We start from the raw sequence: 17,936 nt of genomic DNA on the forward strand, positions 1-17,936 counted from the left end.
CTCCCCTAATTTCCCTAACTGCCCGGCAGGTTAGCAATTGCAGGCTATCAGTTGGCAGTTCAGCGGTCCGTCTCCCCACTGCCATGTGCTGCTCCTGCCCTCTCCTTTGGAGCTGCTCCCAGAGACTCTTGCTAGCTGTTCAGGGGGAGAGGAAAGGGGGGCTGTCAGGGTGTCTCCCTACTCCTCCACCCCACTTACCCCATCTCCATATAGAGCAGGGAGGAGACACACACACAGAGAGACAGAGAGGCTTGGGGCAGCAGCTGCTATCTCAACTTCCTGATCCACTTAAAAAGATAATGCATTTAAGAGTGGGTCAGCTTGCTTAAAGGGGCAATGTGCATCTCTCATTCTCTCCCACACAAAATGTGTATGTCTGTCTCTGTCTGCTGTGCTGTCTACCCTCCCTCGTGTTCGGGCTGCCTTGTTTGAGAGGCTACATTAACAACGTGTTAACCCTTGAGGGCTCAGCTGATTGCTAGTTCATCATTTAGCAGTAAGGCATGCCCTGGGAAATAGTCCTCCCTGTTCCACCCTCTGATTTCACCACCTCAACCAAGCTTCACAGTCATCATAGCTATGAACAGTATTAAATTGTTTGTTTAAAAGGTATACTGTGTGTATATCTATATAATACACAACTACCCCGATATAATGCAACCCAATATAACATGAATTCAGATATAACGCGGTAAAGCAGTGCTCCGGCGGGGTGGGACTGCGCGCTCCGCAGATCAAAGCAAGTTCAATATAACGTGGTTTCACCTATAAAGCAGTAAGATTTTTTGGCTCCCGAGGACAGCGTTATATCGGGGTAGAGGTGTATATAGTTTTTTGTCTGGTGAAAAAAATTTCCCTGGAACCTAACCCCCCCATTTACATTAATTCTTATGGGGAAATTGGATTAACTTAACATTGTTTTGCTTAAAGTCGCATTTTTCAGAAACATAACTACAATGTTAAGTGAGGAGTTACTGTATCTGGGTTCATTATAAAAGGGTTTCATTGTTCAGATAAAAAGAGTCTAATTATTGAGACAAGTTATTCCTGGTGTAATTCCAAATGCTACAGATATGAGCTGGGTCTCTTTCTTCAAGTATTTTATATGGAGCTGTAAGAAGTAGCATGGAATTAAAACAGCAGAATTGGGGTGGGGAGAAAGACAAAAGAATCCAGACAAATATTTCTAGCTGATGGCTCGATGAAGTAATGAAAGATAACAGATTCAGTTAACATTTGTTCTGTGCAGGATTCCACTCCACTGCCTACTGCAGAAACACCCCCAGTTATATCCACCGTGGTTCACGCGACAGATGAGGAAAAACTGGCTTCTTCCATAACCAATCAGAAACGGACTTGCATGACTGTGGATCTGGATACAGATAAACAGGATTACCCACAACCATCCGATCTATCTACATTTGTAAATGAGACCAAGTTCAGCTCCCCTACAGAGGGTAAGCTTTTAAATGACCATTCAGCTCCAGTCCATGTTTTCTTTGTCAAGGAAAAGACAAAGAGAGAAAACTGAGAGACTGGAAACACTCTTGTATTCAGCTGCAGATAGGACAGCAGGGCAGCACTTCAGAGCAATATATGACTAAATTTTTCTTTTTCAGTACACTTAATTGTAAGTATAATCCACTGTTCAGAGCATGTGACATGTTCCCTGCTGTGCCTAAATCAGAGAGGACGGTGACCTGCTGTTCCTCCCAGCTAATTGATTTAGGACCCAATCCAAAGGCTACTGAAATCAGTGCAAGGCTTTCCTTTGTTTTTGCTGAGCCTCTAGTACTTTAACTCAGGTGATGGAGATTTGTATTTCAGTACTGAAGGTCTCAGCGTCAGATCTGGTCATCAGTCTGGTTATCATATCACCTCTCCTAACTCTTAGGCTCCAGCTTTCTTCAAGCATGAGAAATATATAAAACCCCACAATAACAAGTGATATGTGACCATTATATTTCATAGGCACAGTATTCATCCCCATTTCCAGTCCTGAAGGATGTCTGTCTTTTTTTATAAGGCAAATTATTGCAAGATTGTTAGGTTATTTTATATGAAAGTATCAGAACCTAGCCTACTTAAGTATTTCTCAGTTGCATGTGTAGTCATGCCTTCCTTCAGACTACATGAAGGAGTAAGTCTTTGCAGGTTTTACCCTAAGGGTACATCTGATAAATGAATGTATAAATAAATACTAACCAATTTCCAACTTCAAGTTTATGGTTAGGGGACTTACTCATAGACTCATAGGTCAGAAGGGACCAATATGATCATCTAATCTGACCTCCTGCACCAGGCAGGCCACAGAACCCCACCCATCCAATTTTATAACAACCCCTAACCCAGGACCGAGTTATTGAAATCCTCAAAATTGGTTTGAAGACCTCAAGCTGCAGAGAATCCACCAGCAAGCGACCCGTGCCCCACGCTGCAGAGGAAGGCGAAAAACCTCCAGGACTCCTGCCAATCCGCCCTGGACGAAAATTCCTTCCCGACCCCAAATATGGCGATCAGCTAAACCCTGAGCATGGGGGCAAGACTCACCAGCCAGCACCCAAGAAGGAATTCTCTGCAGTAACTCAGTTCCCATCCCATCCAACATCTCCCCGCAGACCATTGAGCAGACCTATCTGGTGGTAATCCAAGATCAATTGCCCAAATTAACGATCCTATCATAACATCCCCTCCATATACTTATCAAGCTTTGTCTTAAAGCCAGAAAAGTCTTTTGCCCCCACTACTTCCCTCGGAAGGCTGTTCCAGAACTTCACTCCCCTAATGGTTAGAAACCTTCGTCTAATTTCAAGTCTAAACTTCCTAATATCCAATTTATACCCATTCGTCCTCATGCCTACATTAGTACTAAACGTAAATAATTCCTCTCCCTCCCGAACGTTAACCCCCCTGATATATTTATATGGAGCAAGCATATCCCCCCGCAGCCTTCTTTTGGCCAGGCTAAACAAGCCAAGCTCTTTGAGTCTCCTTTCATAAGGCAGTTTTTCCATTCCTCGGATCATCCTTGTAGCCCGTCTCTGAACCTGTTCCAGTTTGAATTCATCCTTCTTGAACATGGGACACCAGAACTGCACACAGTATTCCAGATGGGGTCTCACCAACGCCTTATATAACGGTACTAACATCTCCTTATCCTTGCAGGAAATACCCCGCCTGATGCATCCCAAAATCGCATTTGCTTTTTTAACAGCCGTATCACATTGGCGACTCATAGTCATCCTGCTATCAACCAGTACTACAAGGTCCTGCTCCTCCTCCGTCGCTTCCAACTGATGCGCCCCCAACGTATATCCAAAATTCTTATTATTAATTCCTAAGTGCATGACCTTGCACTTTTCACTATTGTATTTCATCCTATTTCTATTACTCCAGTTTACAAGGTGGTTCAGATCTTCCTGAATAGTATCCCTGTCCTTCTCCGTGTTAGCAATACCCCCCAGCTTTGTGTCATCCGCAAACTTTATTAGCACATTCCCGCTCTTTGTGCCAAGGTCAGTAATAAAAAGGTTAAATAAGATCGGTCCCAAAATCGATCCTTGAGGGACTCCACTAGTGACCTCCTTCCAGCCTGACAGTTCACCCTTCAATACGACCCGCTGGAGTCTCCCCTTTAACCAGTTCCTTATCCACCTTACAACTTTCATATTCATCCCCATCTTTTCCAATTTAACTAACAGTTCCCCATGCGGAACCGTGTCGAACGCCTTACTGAAATCTAGGTAAATTATATCTACCGCATTTCCTTTATCTAAGTAATCCGTCACCTTCTCAAAGAAGGAGATCAGATTGGTTTGACACGATCTACCTTTAGTAAATCCGTGTTGCAATTCGTCCCAATTACCATTGACCTCTATGTCCTTAACTACTTTCTCCCTTAAAATTTTTTCCAAGACCTTACATACTACAGACGTCAAGCTAACAGGCCTATAATTACCCGGATCACTTTTATTCCCTTTCTTAAAAATAGGAACTACATTAGCAATCCTCCAGTCATACGGCACAACCCCCGAGTTTATCGATTGCTTAAAAATTCTCGCTAACGGGCTCGCAATTTCACGTGCCAGTTCCTTTAATATCCTCGGATGGAGATTGTCCGGGCCCTCCGACTTCGTCCCATTGAGCTGTTCAAGTACGGCCTCTACCTCAGTTGCGGTAATATCCACTTCGATATCCACATTCCCATTTATCATCCCTCCATCATCGCTAGATTCCTCACTAGTCTTATTAAAAACTGAGGCAAAGTACTTGTTTAGATGTTGGGCCATGCCTAGGTTATCCTTAACCTCCATTCCATCCTCAGTGTATAGCGGCCCCACTTCTTGTTTCTTTGTTTTCTTCTTATTTATGTGGCTGTAGAACTTACTACTTCAAAATCTTACGATCCTTTTTGATCTTGTTGACTCTATTTCCATTATCGTTACCTGATCTTTTCTGCCCACATGCCCAATGTACTGTTAAAATATCATGAACAGTTTAAGGCAAAATCTGCGGAGTTTTGCATGATTATGAACTGCAGGATTTAGGCTCTTAGTCCCAATCCTGCAAACAGTTTACCCATGAGCTTAACCTGATGCATGTGAGTAATTCTGCTGACTTCAATGGGACTGCTCATGTGAACATTCAAATGCACATGCATAAGAGTATGCAGGGTCCAGGGCTTTCATGGGGTCTGTTAGATATCCTGTTCAGATGGTTCAATCTGAATAATCCATTCATTTTTGTTGTTAAATTATAACTAAATGCATCAATTTATGACTGCATTGTGTGATGTTAATGTTTCCTCCTTAAAGGAAAAGTGAGCCAAAAATGATTTTTTGAACAAACATAATGTATGGATGCACTAAAACCATCATTTCCACTCTCAGACTGGTAATAGAAAGTGAACAGAATTCCTAATTCCTAATTAAATGCTAATCCTCCTGCTTCGGAAGTGTGCTGGGTGGTATGTCCAGAGTTTCAGATTACATGTTAATTATAATCAACAATGCTTCCTCTTTTGAGATTATTTAAAATAATCATGAATTCCATTGACTGTTCTGTTCATGCTGCTTTGAGAAAACGAAGTAATTTAAGAGATGTTTCTTAATACAGCAGTTTGTACCACTCTTGATACTGTTGTGATCGTCCTCCTGTAACCAAGAGTTACCTTTGTACAGATCGCAGTCAAACAATACATAGTACTCAGAGCAGGTGGACAGAAGAATAATCTTTAATGAGCCACATTATTTGTTTTGTTTCTAGTTGATGTACCTCAAACTGTCTTTTGTGTCAAATAGGGTTAAACATCTAAAAATCAAACACTATGGATTACAGCTGCAAGAGTGGGGATTAAGCAGATGTAGAGTTGTTATTATCAGTGCCAGCATAGGACACTGACAGTGGTCTCCTGGCTGTAAAGAGCATTTGTATATATTGTAACAGAATGTTTCCTAGTGTTTAAGAAGCAGTTTGTAAGACTTCTCTGTAATATACAAAGCTATAACAAATGGAGAAACGCATTTCAAAACATTTGATTTTGCTTTGCCTTGTAGTTAATAGTTACTCCTAAACTTCTTCCTCGGGTTCTATTTTCTTTCATTTTACTCTTAATGTCGTCATTTGTGTGTTGTTTGTTTTTTTGCTCTAGCTAGAAGGAAGCATGTAGTTCATATGGTAGGCTTTTCCTCCTATTTGAATTCCTGTTACCATTAAAAATAGACCATGGGATGCCAAGCATCTGAATTTACTAAACCTGCTATAGCAGGATTCCCTTCAGCATAAAGATTAATGGATACAATATCCTAAACTTCACCTATTGCTATTTTGTAGCTATTTTTCTTAAATGGATGGCCTGTGAAATACATGGATCTTCAAGAACATGCTATTTACACCCAGAGAGACTTTTAACTAGAAGAGAAGTTCACAATATTTGTGGGCATTTTTTAGCATCTGAATTTCTGCACAAATACCTTCTAATATTGTTTTCATAGTGAGATTTTCACTTTTCAAAAGAATTAAGACATTTACACTAGTCTTGGAGAAAAACAGCCTAATTTATTTTAAAAATACCTGCCTGAATAGGCCTTTATTCAGGATGTCATCCCAGTTCAGGAAGTGTATTTAAGCACATGCTGAAATCCTAGACACTTGTTGTTTACTATACAGAAATAGAATTAAGCATGTGATTCAGTGATTTCCTGAATTAGGCCTATAGGAAGAAAAATGACTTACTATGTGGAACATAACAAAATACAAAATTGAATAAAAATAATTTTGAGACAAGAATATTATTTAACAGAAATCCTTAATTTTTATCTATCATTCTAACATTGTGTTAGAATATTTCTCTGAACATCAATGGTGACTGGATTTAGATGCAAAATCTTAGATACATCTGTTGTACCTATCAGTCTTTTTTTACTGCTTTGCTCTATTGCCTTTAATGAGACTACTCATGTAAGGACTCTATTTATTTGCATGATCAAGCCCTATACCCTGTATTTGTTGCATTTATCTTCTGTTCTGTCAGCAGTTTCATTGTCTGTGTATGTGTCTATATCAGCTCACTGTCGAGTGACCAGGATTTGCAAGAAGTGCTTGTTAATTCTTATTGAATAATTAAGGGATTTGAAATGGTAGTGCAACAAAAGGGGTTTTTTACAGGTTAGGGCAGGAAATACTTCTCTGTAAATACTCATGCCTTGAACTGTCCTTTGTAACTAAAATTTGAAAATAAGTGTATCTATGTTACTGTGCTATCTGTCTCGAAATGAGCATGTGGATAGCTTTATCCATTTTTTAATCTAAAGTAATAAGATCATAATAGTTCCTGATTAAAATCTGCATGGTTTTACTATGAGTGGAATCATTTGATTACTTGTCATCTTGCAAAATCTTCCTTCTTTCAATGGAAGAAATAGCTATTAAGACTACATCAAAATATTTTCAAAGCATTGTAATGTGGCACAGCACTTCAGATACCATGTATTGGCATGTTTCACAGGGCTCTGCAATTTTAGTAAGCCACTGGGGTCTGTAACAGAATCCTGAACAAAGGAAGCAGATTAACCTGGAGATTTACAGGAAAATTGATTCAAAATGACGCACCAAATTCTGCCTTTGGATATGCCATGGGGCTTCAGTTGACTGACTGACTGCTGAAAATCAAGGCACAGTTGTCTCTGTGCATTTTGTTTGTAGGGCCTATTAGAAAAAGCATCATTAGTAAAGCTGCAGACCCTGGGTGAAATTAGCAATGAGCTGCCAAGATTTTATTCACACATGCAAAAATTATATTTTCCCCGTATGCATGGAAACATTTCTCTTTGTTTCTGTTACAGAGCTGGAATATGGCAACTCATATGAAATAGAATATATGGAGAAAATAGGCTCCTCCTTGCCGGTAAGTTTTCACTCTCAAATTTTCATTTCCATTTATTTACACGCGATAATCATTATATATTGCTATGATAATACTGTATGGATAGTTCCCTGCTACACAGTGAATCAGATGTACATCTGTAGTAGATTTTAAACACGAGTCTTTCTAGTCAGTGTAGTCAGGTAAATTGCACATGCTTTATTGTCCCTATCCTTACAGAAGTTATTTAATCTTTTTAATGTTGAGGTTTAGTTTCATTTCTTGGAGATGTAAAGGTATTCAATACTTTAAACCATAGCAGGTGCAGAGCACTCTACGTTGGTTTACCAAACAATGTATGGACATCTCTTAACTCTCCAAAACTATGACTAAGCTTTTATGAAAAGAAATGATGAGCACTCTCTTCAAAATAAAGACTTACTCTAAAATATGGGAATAAAGTTATAACATCAACATTTTTTTGCCTAACTTGTATTCACTTGATTAATTAGATAGTATCAATAAGTTTCAGATGTCTGAATTTCCCACAGTGCTTATAAGAATGAAAGAGTCTGTTAATGTGGAGACTCTTGGGTGTTCAATCTGATGAGATAAAGAAGGTTCCAATTAAATTTTTGATAATACTTTGTCAGCGAATGCCATATAACCCATTCAAAAAGAACGAGTGCAGAACTTAGTATCTGAATTCTAATGAATCCCAAATCGTAGTGGAGGAACTAATAAAAATTGTAAAGTGCACAGTCTATGCTGTGGTCAGTGGCTTTTCTAAAATAGGCTGTTCTTTCAATACATCCATTCTGCTGTGCTGCAGAACACAGGTTATCAGCTCTAAAAGAGAAATGGAATTTCTCAGTCACTGGGTCACTTGAGGCAATGAATTAACCTTAACGGAGAATGGAAAGTTGGTTGATAATTATTTCCTTTTCTTTTGACAGCCGGATGGCAGTACCCCGAAGAAACAATCTTTGTACCTTGTATTTGATGCACAGCAGGAAAGTCCAGTCAAATCTCCACCAGTCAGACTATCTGATTCTACAACTCCATGTTCAGGGTACATCACTGCAACCCCCCCCCCCCCAAACAACAAACAAAACCCATTTAATAATAAAAGGACTGTTAGGAAAGGGATAACAGTAAAATTATTTCCAGTCAGACATCACTTTTGTTATGCTTTACTTTTTCTCTGTTTTCTTTTAAAACACAGATCTGTATCTATTAAATAGAGTCCCACCTAAATGTCCTCTGAGCTGCACGGCCACACAGCAGGCTATAAAGTTCTGCGCAGGCGTGCAGCCACAGGGCCTGGAGAGGAGAGAGGTAGGGAGTGGGTGGGGAGCAAGATGGGTCATGCAGGGCTGCCACAGGCTTCTCCCCTGGCCCTGGAGCTTCTGCTGGCAGGGAGAGGCACCTCTCCCCAGGCCCTGGAGATGCTGCCAGCGGGAAGAAGTGCCTCTGCCCTGGAACTGCTGCTGGCAAGGAGAAGCACCTCTCCCCCAGAGCGGCTGCCGGCGGAGAGAAGGCTCAGGGGAGTCCTCCAGCCCCAGCCCCTGGGCAGCCTGCACTCCAAGCTCCTGATTCCCAGCCCCACCCCAGAGCCCACACCCCCAGCTGGAGCCCTCACCACTCCCGCACCCCAACCCCCTTCCCCAGCCCTGAGCCCGCTCCCACACTCCAAACCCCTCAGCCCAACCCCTGCCACACATCACCTCCATATTGGTACACATAACAAAATTAATTCCACACCTGGATATAAAACATTTGAAGAAACATTGAGTCCAACTGACCCATGTTACACCAGTCAGTGGAGTAATGGAGTGGAGAATCAGGACTTATATTTCTGTTGCATAGTCTTGATGATTACTTTAAAGTCTGCAGTAAAGACTATGCTGTGTCTTCAGTGTAGATTATGGTTCACTACTTACAGTTTTTTCTTTAATATTAAGGGAAGTTTCATTTCAGTATATACTGTATGTCCCTCATATTGTAACTCTTCGTTTGGCATTCCTAAACTTGTTTTTCTGAACAATTAATCCATTTTTAAATGATATATTGTAAGAGTTTTTGTTGATTTTTAGAAATGGCATTGTCCAGGGGGTTTACACTGCTGCAACTGAACAAAAATTGTCATTTGATAGAGATTTATGTAGAAGTGAGAAATAAGGGCAAAGTGATGTGTAGGCTGATCTAATCCAGTAGTACAGGGTTTATCCAGGGTACTACTTTGAAAACATTTCTCAAAATCTTGCAAGATATATTGCTATAATTCAACCTTATGTCAATTATCCTAATTTATCAAGCTCTTGTGAAGATGAGAACGTGACAGTTTAACTGAAGAGAATTTGCTGTGTTTTTAGTAGACTGGGCTCCTAGCCTAATCTGAAAACGTATACACTATCTATCTGATCCCAGGTCGAGTTTCGAGGAAACTGAAGCCCAGCTATCCTCTGGAATGAAAATACAACACCCAGGTTCCCGGGTTCTAACCACCAGCCAAGATCTGCACTTACAGTCAACCGACAAATCAAAACAGAAAGAATTGGAGCCTATGAGCTTAGGAACAGCTTCAGACCCCATTGAAATGGTAAGTAATGTATAAGAAGAGTGATGGAAATATCCTCCCAAAAAAGCAATCTTCCCATGTTTTAAGAGAGGAGAACATACAGACGGTGCAATTATAACATAGCGCTAGATGAAAATTTCTGGAGTGGAATATGAAAACCCTGAATGAAATGAAGACTTGAATTATTCTTGGACACTACTTAACCAGAACAAACTAAAAAGCAAGATCACTTGCTGAGAAATTTAGCATATTTAGCTTTATGCCTTTTCACATTAATCAGAAGGATAAAAGGTCACTTTTAAGAAGTGCCTCCAATGTTGTGCTTGCAAAATTTCACATGAGCAAAATGAGCATTTGCTCTTCCAGAGCATGTAACTAACCAGGAAGGTTTCAGTGCAGAATGTGTCCCCAAATCTACGTGGTCAAAAATCATTTCCAAGGGTTTTTGGACTCCCATCGATAAACATGCTTAATTTCCATTGGCAATAACAGGGTTTGATGGGACACCAATGAGAGAATTGATCCCTCTTTTGGCTTAACAGAATACTGTTAGAATTGAGAAAAAATGTCCTGGTTCTTATCTAAGCTCAAATGTATGTTTGTGATCAATTCCTACAGGCAGATATTCTCAATATCTTATTTGTTATAAGGGATTTTGTTATGTTTTAACCTGCCACATAGATATATAGACTGTGCCTGTGTTGTCTCTGGGATTTTGTATGAAAATACGCAGAATTGCTTTTTGAGTGTAGCATATCTATTGTGATGTTTTAGCATTAATAAATGATGAACAGATATTTCTCATTTTCTGATAAATTGCCAACTATTTTGATGTTATGCAGTACTGGAGGTGAGAGACTTTGTTAGAAATCTGTGCCTTTGAACCCAGTCCAGTTCCCAGTGGACTCAGCGTAAAGACTTTTGAGTCTTACTTCCAAGGCTGCAGCTTCTAGACTTCAGAGCATTGGTTCTCAAAATTTTGAATACTGTGGATAGATTCTTTGAAGGACCCCCAGCTTTCCCCAGCAAACTCCGATTTAACAACTGGCCTTGCAGCACTTGGTCACATAAGGAAGAACAACAGTATTAAGGAGACAAAGTTAAAATACACTCACTTTATAAATGCAGCAGGCATGGCTGCTTAGTTACATATCTGTACATTGTGTATCTGTGTTTTTTGAGTTCCTGTCCTTGAGCAGAGGATTTCACATTTATTAGCCTGAAGACTCTGCTCATTGAATGGAGCTTCCATTGCTCTAATCTGAACAGGTCAACACTGTGATTCTGACCTCCTGTGTGTTTGAGACCTCTCTAACCTCAATAGCACCTGTAAATTCGATCCTAGTTGAGTTAACCCCAAAGGAACAAAAAGACACATTGTAGTGAGTGCAAAAAGTTGTTTGGGGATCATTTTAGTTGAATTGGTCAAAGAAACCTCTGAAAGTCCCATGAGAATTCTGGACTGAGCTACAACTTTCAGGAACTACAGTTTGAGAACCATTGCTTTAGAGGCTTTAACATCATTTATTACACTCTAAATTTTTTAGTTTATAACCAACTTTCATTATATTTATTTCTGATTGCCTATGCACGTGTGCCAGAAAGAAAATGTTACTGAAGGCAGCAAGCAAAAGTTTGAAACAAATATATGGTTTTCAGCCTGGGCCACTTTGGCAGCCTCTGTTATTTGTTCTATATCCTCCTTACCCTTCAGACAACTCCTGAGGACTCCTTTGTCTCTGCTGATGCTCTTCTCAATAGGATATCGCGTCAAACATCAATATGTGATCAGCTTGAATATTTAGAACCTGACTTAGCAGAAAAGAACCCCCCCGTATTTGCTCAGAAACTTCAGGTTTGTAGCAGAAATATAAATACCAGTGTTCCTTTCTTAAATTTGTCAAAACACCAGTAGAGAACACATTTCACTACCTTAAAAAAAAAAAGGGGGTAAAGAAAAATTCAGCTCTCTTCAAAGTTCATTTTACCTTTCAGAAACTTTTAAGAGATAGTGAGATTTGGACTTAACTCTCAGAACAAATAAGTTAGTTTCTTTAACTCTTGTGTTCTAACACTGCTGAACAGTCTCAATTAGATAATCTCACTAACTGTGTTGTAGTATAACATATTATAAAACAGTGGCTCTCAAACTTTTTCACTGTTGACCCCTTTCCCACAGCAAGTCTCTGAGTGTGACTCCCCCTTATACATTAAAACACTTCTTTAAATATTTAACACTATTATAAATGCTGGAGGCAAAGCAGGGTTTGAGGTGGAGGTTGACTGCTCACGAGCCCCCATGTAATAACTTCGCAACCCCCTGAGGGGTCCTGACCCCCAGTTTGAGAACTCCTGGTATAAAATAAAACTCTTATTCTGAGCCCTGTGTTCAGTCTTAAATATGGAGAATTAACCTGACTGAATACACTTTACTTTGGTGGGCTAGTAAGCACAGAGACAGTTTCAGAGATGTAGGGCCTGGAGTTACATTGGTGCTAAAACTAGGTAAAATGAGAGTCAGGTGTTGTTTTTGTGATTGTGTTTAACCTGTAATTTGACCTGGCTTCCTCTAACAAAAGGAAATCTCTCTGGAAAGAAGGTTTACATGTATCATGGCAGATTTACATTTCAAAACTGCTGAGTAATGTTGAATAAAAAGTGACAGCAATCATAAATACAGTGAATAAATGAAAGGGAAAATCAATTAACGTGACAAAGAAATAATTTTGTCTTGTTGAGCAACATAATTGGAAAACATTTATCCCACCCAAAAAGTTGTTAACACTTAGTCCCTAGTGAGATATAACTATCTCAAAACTACCTGAAAACTTGTTTTTGTGTTCTGCTGATGTTGTAATCATGAAAGGAACACTGAATGTGTGTTACCCAAAAATTGTTATCATGATACATTAAAATACAGCATTCATTCTCTGTGTGTGTAAAACATTTACATTGTGTTCTTAATTCATTTTTTTTCTGTGGATTGCTTAAAACCATCTGACAGGAGGAGTTAGAGTTTGCTGCAATGAGGATAGAAGCATTGACGCTAGCCAGACAGATTACCCTGTCTTCTTTCTGCTCCTTAGATATCGAGGTATCTGTTTTATGCCTGCAATATGTGTGTGTGTGCACAGATTAAGAACCAGAGTGCTGCTTTTTCTTTAACAACAAGGTAACTAAGCTTCTCTGAGTGACGTTTGAAGTTGTGTGCACCTCAGTACGTAGGACACCAAAGAGCATGCTGATAGCCTTACTCTACACAAAAATGCTGTCACCTGCTCCACTCGCAGAACAATTCTACTTCCAAAGTTAACTGCAAAAGGCAGTCATATAAAACAGGGGACAGCCAAATTCTGCCTTTTAGATGACCATGTGTTTGTATTTGAGATCAGGATTTGGTCTAAAGTGTTTGCTGGCAAAAAAAAAAAAAAAAAGTAAGTTTTTCAATAGAGTATTACAAATTCTGTCTAGTGGTGCATTTTGCCTTCTACAGGTCATTTAAGCATGAGATCTAATGACTTGTCCCTAAAACTTGAAAAGTTCAATCTACGCACACTTCAGGTTTCTGAAGAACAGGATTCAAATGATTTTGAATGACCTCAAAGGCTCTCAAGGGAAAGAACCTCCCCTGCATACATTCTCTTTATTCATTAAGATCTAAAAATTTTCTGTACTGATACTTCTACAGCAAGCTGGCTAGTGCCATGTCAGTGTGGTGCATCATCAGAGTGACACTGCTCCAGTGATGCATGTGGTCTCCCATGTTTGAAACTAGACTGAAATATTATCTCTGATGTAGTATCTTTGATGTTTAGTACAAAACGTGGTGCTAGTCTAGGAAAACCCTTATGGTGCTTTTAATAAAAAGCTCACAACAGCCCCATGAGTTTTACCTCAGTGATATACTTCCAAAATGGTATCAACTGAATGGAATGGAATGCTGACAGGACAACAGTGTCCTGCTGACATGAGACATTTATTTCCATATCAGGAGAATATTATTCTGTCTTGTCAGTGGCCTTTATTTTCTTACACTAAATGATTAATAAGTCATTGGGGGGCCCAAACTAATTCTTTTAATATTTAAGTGGCAGCTGTGCACTGCACCATAACTGCATTTTGACTGGCTCAGAGATTAGACTTGATCTGTGCTTTAACCAATCATAAGCAAGTTAGTTCATAAAAGTGAGTCTCTTTTGATAGTGTACTGTACTTTTATGGATTAACTGATGGCCAGTTAGAATAAACTTGAGCAGTTTAGCTCATGTTGGTAAATAGTGGCTTTTGATGCAACTGTCTGAGTGACGAATGGCTATTTCATTTAGTGTAATGAATGGTATAAAATGATAGTAATTAATTCCCTGTGGAAATATGAATGTTTCTAAGTATGTGGGCTCCTGTTTTTAGTGAAGCCAGTGGGAAGCTTCACTGTTGACTTGAATGATAGCAGGTTTGGGCCCAACTTTCTAATTAGAAACAGATGGAATAAATAGGAAGGGTTGAAATGATAAATGGCATTTTCCCGGTGGGAGTAAAGTACCTGCGATTAGTCTTAATTTTCTGAAATTCTGGAAAATGTGTGGTTTTTTTATATATACATCTATAACTAAAGCACAGTGATGTCTTTAGCTGAATGATACCGATGTCATGCTAGGCTGGGAAAGACTTTTGTCCTTGGTTAACTTTAGTCTTTAAGTGGATGTTGCTAATATCAAATTAGCCCATGATGATAACCCTTGTGACTAACACTGAGTGTTTTATAGTGACCGATGGACTCAATGTAGATTAGTTATAATAGGATACACCAGATGACTGCAGTGACTTAAATCCAGAGGCTACTGAGGATAGACAGGATAGTGGCTGGCAGGAACACTTTCTGAAAGGCACTGATTATTTTCTTAATGTGGTATCAATATATTTATAATTGTTGTGCATATAGATGTAAAACCTTGCAACATCTTTTTAATAAGAACAAAACTACCTTTCACAGTGGTTAAGTTACATCTAAATCAGAAACTCAAGCATTAAGTGCTAATCTAAAAATGATAACACTTGAATCAGAATATTACTGGGCAGTAGGAATTAGTCTTTTTCATTCAGATGAAGAGGGGCTTTTGTGAGAGTAGACGTTGGGTCTGGTCCTGACCTCCTGAAATCAGTGTGAATTTTGTTAGTGACTTCAGCAGGATAGGGTCCTTTTTCTTCAGTCTCCAAAGATGGAAACAATGCGAACGGAGTCTTTTCAGATGCAACTGACAAATGAGAGTGAAAACAGTCGAAGAAAAAGAACTTTTACTAGGAAACGTGACTTCAGCCTGCCCGTGCTAAGATGGCTGAACAGTCTAGGACTGTCGAACAGACTTGTGTGTCCAACTCCCATTTTTTTGTGTAGGCAGGACAGATCTCTGGAAGAGTCTGTGTCAGCCGCTCAAGAATTGCTGAGGTAACATGTAAAGCTATGAAGCTGAAATAATCACTTCTCCTGTGTAAATTAGAGAAACCAGCGGGAAAACGGTGTTGGCAGCAAGAGAAGCAATATACATAATTGTTTTGAGAGGACAAAGGTAGCAAAACTTTAAGGGGTAAGTTTTCAAACAAGAACTTTCCTTTCTCTGACACAGTCGTGTTTGCAAAACTTGGGCCCACATTTTTGGGCCCACAGTTTAACCTGAGTGGGAGCATAAATCATGTAGTTAAAAGGTGTGATTATTCCACTTTTTGTCCAAAGTACATTTGTGAGTGTGAAAATATTGCTGCAAAAGGAAAGCCAGACCTCAGTTCAGCTAAATGGATGGATACTTCTATGTGAAGATTATAGTAATTTCTTCTATTTCATTTCAGTGCCCATGCATATCTTTGTTTACTTTGAATTCTGTGAGCTGGGATTAGTGTAGTTGGTAAATCAAGATGTATCAGGTCACATTCCTAATTAAATATTTGAATTATAGAAGAGATGCTCAATAAAGGAAATATATGTGCTTCCCAATTACTTACACTAAGATTTCAGTGACCCACATGTAACATTAATTCCCCTGCAGAATCTAATCCTTCTGTGTAAGGGTCAGTGATTTATAAATCCCTGTGCTTGTAATTACCCTAATTAACTTTTTTACCTTATTAGTGGTGCTGGTACTGCTGTTAGGTGCTGAATTCATAGTACTGACAGTATTATTTTATGTGAATACTGTAGTTTAATTGGTCAAATTGTCATTTTCTCAGCTGTTAAAAAGGAAAATTTAAATCCAAAAAGGTATCTGTTACACTAATTTGCAACATTTTAGGTGCTGTATGAAATTGGTTTGCAAAATAATATTCCAGGGACTAGTAACGGTCACTCCTAAATAGGTTTAATAGGATAATTCCGGCAGGCAGGACAATTTTAGGGTCCAGTGGAACTATGGGTAGGAGGAAAAATTTGCAAGATTAGGGCCTTAAATACATGGGCATATGAGCCCACTAGTGGAAAGGCCACTTGATCTAGATGGCTAACTCCAAAAAGTTTTTACAGTAGTAAAAAGTTTCTGAACTTCAGATTGGATTATGTGTTCATTGGCTTTTAACCTTTTTATACATTTACTCAAATCCAGTGGAAAATATTGGCAAAAGCATAATTGGATAAATATATCAGTGACACATCTAACAGAGTGTAAGAAACAACAATGACCCTTTGCCGTGTTACAGATGAAGCATTTTTAAATATCTCCTTCTCTTCCCCCTTTCTAAGACAATTTTCATTATCCTGGCAGTTTCTTTGTCCCCCACCCCATCTGTATCAGAAGTAGGTGCATGTGCCTGCTACCACAGCGAAGGCTTTCTAACAGTTCCCCCAGGAAAATGTAACAATAAAGTTCTGGGGGCTTTAGTCAAGGCTGGTTATCAATGTCCTCACAAACCTGCAGTCCCCATCGCCTGTCCCACTCCACTGGTTTGGTCTGAAAGAAATAAAGTCCCCTGCATCTGAAGAGTGATACTCTCTTTCCCAGTCTCCTTTTTTTGTCTTTCTCGCTTAACAGAAAATTCATCCATTCATTGATGCAATTCCAATGTTTAGGCTTCCTTTTTAATGTGGGTTTTCAACAGTTGTGTTCCTTTACAGACAACACAGCCATGGCTGACCCATATATTTATCATAATCAATTAGTCCAATCTCCCAGATTTCAGTTCAGAGGGGCATGTGTGAAACCCACTGGTAAAAGAACTCCACACCATTGCACAAGTACTTGAGTTATTGAATCACTGAGTACATACTTAGTATAGTGTACTGTATTTGAAGAGTCATGCATCTCTGTCATCCTATGTCTGAGGCTCAGAGAACTGAAAAATCAATGGCATAGCTGTTTTCTCCCTGCTCGTCCCAAATTGTCATCTCTTTGCCTGGGCTCATTTTCCTTGGGTAGTAGCCCAAGGCAGTAGCTTTGCTGAAGTCCCAGTGGATTGGCCAACCACCCTCTGCCACAACTTCCACAAAGCAGTCTGCTAGGGGCGGGGGAAGGGGAGGCATAGAGTCTTCTCACCCTCCTTCTTTGCTCATCATGTATTTTTGCTTTGGAGAGAATGGAAACAAGTGAACTCCTGGGCTACTTGAGCACTTATCCCCAGTGTTGAGAAGGGAAAGGAAAAGAATCTTGTCATAGTCACATAGCTCCTCTTGTAGCCTGTGTACATTTTTTAAGACTAACGAAGTGTGAAGAGCTCACAGGAGTTAGAGATGAAAAAGAGTATGGACCATTAAAGCTGTGCTTTGCACTCCAGATATAGGGTGTACTGAAGACCAGCTGCTACCCTGTATACATTCAAGTCCAAAGTTGTCTTTAATTTCTCTATTGTGTTTGTGTTTGATGAGGAGATAAAGCAAATTTTTTTTCACCCAATAATATTGAACTTAGCCATAAATGGTAGATTTTATCATAACTATTAAATGACTGGGGTCGCCAAAGAATTTTTGGATTTTGCATGTGTGCGATTGTGTAAAATATATATCTATAATATAAA

General features: G+C 39.4%; 1 protein-coding gene across 7 annotated transcripts in view; it reads left to right on the plus strand.

The window, feature by feature from the left end:
• The window catches only part of TACC2 (transforming acidic coiled-coil containing protein 2), a 226,270-nt gene that overhangs the window by 177,342 nt on the left and 30,992 nt on the right, over positions 1–17,936 (plus strand). For 3 of the 7 annotated variants that reach the window (XM_030569225.1, XM_030569226.1, XM_030569227.1), the window contains 6 exons: positions 1,250–1,457; positions 7,344–7,405; positions 8,320–8,435; positions 9,794–9,965; positions 11,659–11,799; positions 12,949–13,038. In XM_030569225.1, coding sequence (XP_030425085.1) covers positions 1,250–1,457; positions 7,344–7,405; positions 8,320–8,435; positions 9,794–9,965; positions 11,659–11,799; positions 12,949–13,038 — 789 coding nt within the window. The remainder of the gene's footprint in view (positions 1–1,249; positions 1,458–7,343; positions 7,406–8,319; positions 8,436–9,793; positions 9,966–11,658; positions 11,800–12,948; positions 13,039–17,936) is intronic. The other 4 variants (XM_030569228.1, XM_030569229.1, XM_030569232.1 and 1 more) reach the window with 2 other exon arrangements.

The sequence above is a fragment of the Gopherus evgoodei genome, chromosome 7 (genome assembly GCF_007399415.2).
Source record: "Gopherus evgoodei ecotype Sinaloan lineage chromosome 7, rGopEvg1_v1.p, whole genome shotgun sequence".
Lineage (NCBI taxonomy): Eukaryota > Metazoa > Chordata > Testudines > Testudinidae > Gopherus > Gopherus evgoodei.